This window comes from Mya arenaria, chromosome 7 (genome assembly GCF_026914265.1).
Source record: "Mya arenaria isolate MELC-2E11 chromosome 7, ASM2691426v1".
Lineage (NCBI taxonomy): Eukaryota > Metazoa > Mollusca > Bivalvia > Myida > Myidae > Mya > Mya arenaria.
The window spans coordinates 70544404-70553503 of record NC_069128.1 but is presented as its reverse complement, the minus strand read 5'-3'; the positions used below and the strand labels follow the sequence as shown (position 1 = coordinate 70553503).

Sequence of the window (9100 nt, the reverse complement as noted above, 5' to 3'; positions counted from 1 at the left end):
AAACCCCTTTGCATGCTTGATTTTATAATATCTGTTACATTTTGTGTTAAAATTTGCATTGATATTCTCAATGTCAAATGTGTTCTCATGCAATAAAATATTATTAAATCAAATGATTAAAACTGACCGTTTAAAGAAAGTAATCCTGTATCATGTATTGATATTGGATGCGTGCATGGTCTGTTAGTGGTGTTTGTGTCTATAGTTGAGTGTCAGTGTGTATGTTTGGGTTTTGGACTGCTGGGCTTGATAACTGGATGCGTGCATGGTCTGTTTGTGGTGTTTGTGTCTATAGTTGAGTGCCAGTGTGTATGTTTGGGTATTGGACTGCTGGGCTTGATAACTGGATGCGTGCATGGTCTGTTTGTGGTGTTTGTGTCTATAGTTGAGTGTCAGTGTGTATGTGTGGGTATTGGACTGCTGGGCTTGATAATTGGATGCGTGCATGGTCTGTTTGTGGTGTTTGTGTCTATAGTTGAGTGTCAGTGTGTATGTGTGGGTATTGGACTGCTTGATAATTGGATGCGTGTTTGGTCTGTTTGTGGTGTTTGTGTCTATAGTTGAGTGTCAGTGTGTATGTTTGGGTATTGGACTGCTGGGCTTGATAATTGGATGCGTGCATGGTCTGTTTGTGGTGTTTGTGTCTATAGTTGAGTGTCAGTGTGTATGTTTGGGTATTGGACTGCTGGGCTTGATAACTGGATGCGTGCATGGTCTGTTTGTGGTGTTTATGTCTATAGTTGAGTGTCAGTGTGTATGTTTGGGTATTGGACTGCTGGGCTTGATAACTGGATGCGTGCATGGTCTGTTTGTGGTGTTTGTGTCTATAGTTGAGTGTCAGTGTGTATGTTTGGGTATTGGACTGCTGGGCTTGATAACTGGATGCGTGCATGGTCTGTATGTGGTGTTTGTGTCTATAGTTGAGTGTCAGTGTGTATGTTTGGGTATTGGACTGCTGGGCTTGATAACTGGATGCGTGCATGGTCTGTATGTGGTGTTTGTGTCTATAGTTGAGTGTCAGTGTGTATGTTTGGGTATTGGACTGCTGGGCTTGATAACTGGATGCGTGCATGGTCTGTTTGTGGTGTTTGTGTCTATAGTTGAGTGTCAGTGTGTATGTGTGGGTATTGGACTGCTGGGCTTGATAACTGGATGCGTGCATGGTCTGTTTGTGGTGTTTGTGTCTATAGTTGAGTGCCAGTGTGTATGTTTGGGTATTGGACTGCTGGGCTTGATAACTGGATGCGTGCATGGTCTGTTTGTGGTGTTTGTGTCTATAGTTGAGTGTCAGTGTGTATGTTTGGGTATTGGACTGCTGGGCTTGATAACTGGATGCGTGCATGGTCTGTTTGTGGTGTTTGTGTCTATAGTTGAGTGTCAGTGTGTATGTTTGGGTATTGGACTGCTGGGCTTGATAACTGGATGCGTGCATGGTCTGTTTGTGGTGTTTGTGTCTATAGTTGAGTGTCAGTGTGTATGTTTGGGTATTGGACTGCTGGGCTTGATAACTGGATGCGTGCATGGTCTGTTTGTGGTGTTTGTGTCTATAGTTGAGTGCCAGTGTGTATGTTTGGGTATTGGACTGCTGGGCTTAATAACTGGATGCGTGCATGGTCTGTTTATGGTGTTTGTGTCTATAGTTGAGTGTCAGTGTGTATGTTTGGCTTGTTCCTGTATTTGTATGGAAGAGCACGAAGAGTGCTCGTAGGTTATGCAGTATTTCTTTTTCTTATTTCTTAATACAAGTAATATGGTTGGTCAATGGTAGTTATTAGATACATATTGACCTGTAATTATTGGATACATATTTTATTAACAGCTGTTTTCACCGACTGACCAAACCGAAGAAATAACTAGCTGTATAAAACTAGTAACTAACGACATTATCAAATAACCACTTGCCAGGACAAATTGTGTCGAACATCGGACGTATTTGGTCTGTACCGGATGTTGCTATATTGGGGTAACGAAAGAAATTCCCCGTCCTTCATACGTCAATATTGGTATTTTACATTGTAGTATTGAAAACTCGACGATGTTTTGTTTCTCAAGAATATAATAATTGAATTTTCCTTCGTATTTCCAATTACCTCATAGTAGTCTATAGTGGATTTGCGATGATTTGACCTGATGCATAGATGCATTGCTGTAATATTTAAACTTGCATTTGTATGATATACACTTAGATATTGTTAAATGAAACAAACTTTTCTGAATCCAAATGGCATATCCAAACTGACTTCATATGACATAATGTATCTATTTAAAACCGTTTGTACATCATTTATTTCTCTTAAATAAAACAAAGTCGTTCCAACCCGTGCCGTGCGCATCTGAAATATGTCAAACCATAAAACCGATTCATCACTATAAATGTATCAAACTATCATATTTATGATTACGTGAATAAATAAACTACATAAATAATGATTTTGCGATCAATTACTCAACTAATTTCCTTCTAAACAGTTAATTAGTATGCTTTGCAGAAAGTGTCTGTCAACCATATATCTATAAGATGAATACACTTTAAAATGTATTATTAAATAGCTACAGTCCTTCACAGCTTAATGCCAATTCTTGAATTTGATAGTTGTTAAATAAATTAACAGATTCCTGTAAATACAAAAGACAAATGTGACTAACTATAAATAAAACTGTATGTTAGCTATCGACTATTTTTATTTCACTTGACTAATAAAGACTGGAATTCGATTTATTTGTTTACTATTTATTTTCTTCGACGTGGGGTGACACACAACAGTTTTCTGACAAATCAAAACAGATAGGTTAACTAATACTATTATTCCTTCAGAACAAAATCAGAATGCCAAAACATCTCATCAGTCATTTTCTTATTTTGCAAACGAGTAACTGGGTGTGCTTTTTTGTGTCTTTGTTAAAAGGAAGAAAGGACTTCTTTCTGAGCTTTGGCATTTTTTTTATATCTCGAGGAATCAAATAAAGGATAATAATCGTATTTTAAAAGCCTTAAAGATGCAATCTTACTCCCAAATAAGACTTACACCTATTAATACGATTGTTTTAATATACCAAAAAGGATGAATAAAACAATGGTTCTTATGAAGGGTAACAAATTTAATTTGAAAGAAAGTTGCAGGAAAGACGGTATTTCTAACTTATGAGACGATAGTAGATCTTTTAGCACTCACCAATCATTTAATATTTTTGCGTTTTCAGCTATTAAATAAATGGTAACAATATTGTTATTAGTATATAATATGTTCCATAAATGCATTATTTAATGAGTAGTTAAAGGTTTATCACTGAAAATGCATGTTTGTTATACATGTGTACATGTATTGATTTTGAATAAGAGTGTCACTTTCAATATGTCCATATAAACGTCACAAAGGGCAAACCATTAGTTAAGTGCTGGTTAAAGTTCGATGTAAACTAATATGTAGCGCAGTAATGATCTATGATCTTTAGTTTAATGTTATGACAAAGATCAACTTACATTATTAAAACTGTTTAAATAACACAGAAACACTTTAAGATATTTGTGTTCAAGGCACATAGTAATTATGCTAAAAAGAAGGTATAAATCATTTTTTAATTTCTTTGTACAAAATTGATTGTCTGTTCCACCAGGCGAGTGATACTATAAAAACCTGCTTACTACTCCGCACTGCGTCGAAGGTAACCATTCAGCCTTGCAATGTCGCTAACAGTGGTTTGTGTTATTTTTGCGTTGCTTGTCTCGTTCTCGGAGGGTTATTTTCTCAGTCCCACTAGTTATGAGGCCAGGACAGCTGCAAGGTATAATGCGTGTGTAACGAGCTCCGTCAGGATGATACCATTTCTATGAAACAGTTAATTAAACATTGCGTTATGTTGTGCAGATGACAAAACGGAATATACATGTATGTAATTACTTGTTTATTTCCTGCTTTTCGGTGAAATATTCGATGTAACACTATTTGATATTTTCACTGCAAACTTAGGAGTAAAACATATCAACTTTAAGAACAACTTCCATTGTATTAAATTCCCTTGATCAAAACAAAACACGTAAAATCTGAACCAACACATGTTGCCCGAAAAAAAAACAATAAAAAGGATGCTGAGGTTTAAATAAAGATAGTTATTTATAAATTAACACATTCCCGTTTATAACATAAAAGGTTATCCTGTTTTGCAAACGTTTGCTTGCAACTGAATTATTGAACATTTTTTCATACCAAACAAATAACAGGTGAAATCAACTGCTCGAACAAAAATACGATGTTATATCATCGTTCAAATACGAATTACGAGCCTCCTGTAAAATCCACACAACAATTAACAGATTAACTGATGATTTATTTACTCCACCCACGTCTCATTTTTTTCAACAACCTAGCTAAGTCTTTGCTCTTAAGTCTTCAAGCGAATCAGACTGGTCTCTGACAGTGGGAAATGTCTGAATACCATATATTATGATACAAATTCTAAAACCCAGAAATATGTTGTTTTTTATCTTATGATTATCCGTAATTATGGTTTCAAATTGTCGTTGAATAAATGACGGCGTAGTAATTTGGTCATGTATTTATGTGCTGTTTAATTTCAAATTGCTTTCATTCATTAATTATTATTATTTAAAACATTAAAAAAGGTAACTACAGCACTTGTTGTCGATTGATTTAAATGTTTTCACAATGAAATCTATTGAAGAAGGAAAATGCTTAACTTGATATCGTTCATTCGATTTTCAGCGATTTAATTCTTATATACATTGTACTTGAATATAAAAAGAAAAATATGCAAACATATAAGATAGTATGTACAAATGTTGATGGGAATGTGATTTTCATCAGTCTGTGGGTAACGTGATTACCGAGAGAAAGCGAGAATGAAATTGGGTAACAAAAGTTCACATGTGTCCACTATGTTTTTATATGATTTTCGAGAACAAAACAACAAAAAAGTTATCAACTTCCAATACTACGTCCAACAATCCCCTCCAATATTAAGTAATACATATAAGTTGATCATAACCATTTCTCATTTGATAATTCTTCCGAAATAATTGGTTACTACGACACCGATATGATGCTACATTTCCGGCGAAAAATATCGAGATATGTTTTGTATATAAATCCAATAGTTTCTTTTTGTTTATGTCATGCAATTGTGATCATAATTTAGATTGATTTAAATCTAAAAGTATTTTTATTGTCATTTGAATTTGCATTGGTAAATTTTTTACACATAACTTATGACATTACAATATAAAGTATGTAATTAAGCATCTGTATTCAAGCCTAATTTATCACAAACAAATGAGCATTTGTATTTTTCTGTTTAATTGGATTTAAATCTTTTGATTAAGTGTTGGTTTACCGACACAATTACATGTTAAACCTTAACATCCGAGTCATGAACACTGACGGGCAGAAACTAAATTTATGCGCTGTTACACATATGCGCTTCATGATGATTATGATGATGATGATGACGATGACGATGACGATGATGATGATGATGATGATGATGATGATGATGATGATGACGATGACGATGATGATGATGATGATGATGATGATGATAATGATGATGAGTAAAGAACAGTTATATTTCATGATATCGTTAATTTTGGCATAAAGTCCGAGTAACCTTTGTACTGTCATTTGTTTACTTTGAAAGAAATAAGACACATCATGACATACGTCCATTTTAATATCAAAATTGGTGTTTTCATTTTAAACATTTATAACGGATATTAAATACTGTAATAACTCCCACTTACCGATATTAGTGTAACATACCTTCGTACCAATGTTTTATTACATGCTTGATATGTTTTATTCTTTATAGAACATGTGCTGATAAAGAACTCCCACCAGGTCCAAATAATGGCGTCGTCTATGCTGCTAGAAAATCCATGGTAAGAGTGTAAGAGATAAAGGCCCATTCGGAGCTCCTTGGCCATTTTTATCGAAAAAAAAAACTCTGATGTATAAGAACGGTTTACACACTCAAAAAGCGGTACGTTTAAGTCCACTGCAAGTAGATAGCGTAAAAAAGCTAGCAGTTGAAATTGATTGCCAGTGAAGTGTATTATTGCAAACATAAGTAAGATTCCAGTATGACTTAACTCTTGGGAATCTTACTTATGTTTGCAATAATACTATTCATTGGCAATCAATTTAAAGTTAGATCAATAAATACAACTTCAAAACACTACATTAAATTAATGATATAATTAAAAAAAATACGAACTACTTCATCTGATGTACCGGTATACATCCGAGGTTGATTATAAAAATTGCCGAGGAGCTCCGAATGCCGAGGTTGTTTTAGATAAAAACGACCGCAGAGTTCAAAATGCCGAGGATGTTTTCGATAAAAATGGCCGATGAGTTTCGAATGATTAAGGCCATGCTAAATAGATTCCGAAACGAGAAATATATATATAATCGGTTCACGCTCTGTTAACTCCCTTCTTCCGATCTTACCGGAGATGCGACGAGTATATGAACGTAAGAACTCGCCTCATAAGATGATGACCTTTATATGCGTATTTAAAAGACATCACTACCATAGTAGTGTATGGGCCGATTTCCCACAAGTCATACAAAAAATTTGGTATTTAATAAGTATGGTTTTTAGTGTAAGCAGTAGTTATTGAAAGCTATTATTTCAAGCTACAACATATTTCCTGTGTTAATGTTAGATGTAGTATTAGCAAGAAAACAAATCTTTAAATTTTATTACCATTTCAAAATTTGGATTTGATATATTCTTTATCCTGTCAATTGCTTACAAATCGGTTCAATAACAACGTCCCGTGTTAATTTTAGTTTATTAGGATAGAAGACCACGTGATTCATCATCTACAGTCAGGTGGTCATATGACCGCTAAAGCGAACTTCTTTTCTATTCTGTAATGTCAGAGGAAAAGCACAAATAATGTTTCAGTATCTTATTAATAGTCCGCCAGCAACCGACCTCAACAATCACAGGCCCATACAGTCCCATCACTCTGCATAATAATGACACAGGCAAAATAATCGGCCAGATAATCTACATGTGATGTTAAAATCATACCCTACCCCAAATGCTGAATACTGTGCAGCATTCAATGGTAGTTAATTCAATTTCTGTGGTGAATGACAACATCGCACTAACAACAGAAATTGTCTCTTTGCCGGTGCAACTCTGAACATCCAACACAACATGAATTAAATCCAATTAAATTAACATATGGAGATTGTTTCTAAACACTCATGATCTTGAACCATGACCTGTGTACTGTAGTCTGTAACTTACAGAATAATTGTTACATCATCAGATAATGTTTGGTGACTGATCCATGTTTAAGCACTTTTAAAAGCTCTTTTATGTTTTGAATTGATATTGAAGTATAAAATGCAATTACTTTTACTATTAACGTATTGAAAAAAGTTGAACAGTTTTGGGAACTATTTTTGGGGCGATTTAAACATGAATACCGGGTGTGCCAACATCAACAGGGGAAACAGTTGTCCCCTTATTTTTTAAAGATACTTTATCATTTTTTTGATAGTGTTTAAATAAACAAGGTAACAGGATAATCGGCTCACCAGATAAATTCCTCCGCATTGCCAGATAAACTTCCTCCATCCACGGCACTAAGCTAGTATTCTCTCTATATATGTAAATTGACTTTATGTAATGCAATTATTATGTTTTTTCTCAGAGACTGGCTCAGAACTTTCTTGGATCTACTGTATGATTGAACATAATGATGTTTTTATTTTGCTAGGACGGTGGAACACCATTTACCGCAACAGTGTTTTTTAGTATTGGCTACCCCCTCTCAGTGAGTACATATGTGTATTATTATTATTATTATTATTATTATTATTATTATTATTATTATTATTATTATTATTATTCATAATCGATACAACCATGTCACGAAAAAATGTCAAATGGTATTTCGAATAATTCCTAATGACATCTTATAAATTCGCACTGCAACTTTTTTATTTACTTTAGTTATATACCAGCGGAATAAAGAAACTATGTATGCCAACATATGAGGGCTCTTACATTACTAATACATAACTCCTAAACTACCAACTTTGAATGGAATATTTTTCAAGGGTCGTTAACGGCAACATATCCAGGGGCGGATCCAGGATTCGACGTTAGAGGGGGAGTAACTTAGGGGCGTACCCTTTTTACTTGCACCCTCCCTCAGAATTGAAATTTATTTTGTGTGAAATGTTGACAGGGGGGTTTAGGGGTTCAATCCCACAGGAAAATTTCAACAATTTTTAGTCCGATATGGTGCATTTTTGGCTTATTTTATTACTTTTCATCTCCTATATTAAAATGTAAGTAAACCTGGGCGATTTTTTTTAGGGGGGTGGGGTGGTGGTCTGAAACCGCTAGTGGTATTGTAAGGAAGTACCCCTATATATCAGAACTGCTTTGGTATGTTAACTATTTTAAGTCATTTACATGTAAGAACAATTGCCATTGACCTCAATTTATACGAGCACTACAATTACAACTGCAAGAGCAAATATATAAAACGTTCATTGTAGTTCCTTCATTCCGCTAGTATAATGTTCTTATACTATGATTATACGTAATGTAATAATCATCAAATATGCAAGACTAGTAGCCTAAATTTTATTTGTATTTTTATTCTCGTTTCAGCTAAAATATTGTATGGGAAGGGTGCATTTTGATGCATTTGGAGGCAATGGTCCATGCTTCGGTCATCTCTGTTACGACCTTATTACCTAGGCTAAAATACATAATAAAAATAATAAAATGGAAATCACTTATTTGTTTAGTTTATATATTCATTTATTCCAGAACTAAATTTCCTTTACATTAAAGCATGTCCCGCATGATAATACGTGACTTGAGATAACGCAGAATCCATTATTTTCCGTATGGACTTAAAGACGCTAATAGAGTTGATATAGCAGACTACATGTCTTGTCTGACGTAGTTACATGCATACTCCTTATGACTTTCTTACCACATACTTAATGTCATGAAACGTTCATGTATTTTGATGTATGCCAAGATCAGGAATTATAATAGCGTTGCAATATCTTTTTAATAATTTAGTCCGACAAAAAAGAATGTA

The 9100-nt window shown here is 34.4% G+C and overlaps 1 protein-coding gene across 2 annotated transcripts; it reads left to right on the top strand.

Moving 5' to 3' along the window:
• Positions 1 to 3675: 3675 nt before the first annotated feature.
• LOC128241895 (uncharacterized) lies at positions 3676 to 8789 on the top strand. Of its 2 annotated transcripts, none has more exons than XM_052959016.1 (4): positions 3676 to 3783; positions 5824 to 5893; positions 7754 to 7810; positions 8659 to 8789. In XM_052959016.1, the coding sequence occupies exons 1-4, from the start codon at positions 3683 to 3685 to the stop codon at positions 8746 to 8748; spliced, it is 318 nt and encodes a 105-aa protein (XP_052814976.1). In that variant the 5' UTR covers positions 3676 to 3682; the 3' UTR covers positions 8749 to 8789. The 2 variants fall into 2 exon arrangements, 1 of the variants encoding a protein (XP_052814976.1); XR_008262505.1 differs by having other exon boundaries at positions 3768 to 3887.
• The last annotated feature ends 311 nt before the right edge of the window (positions 8790 to 9100 follow it).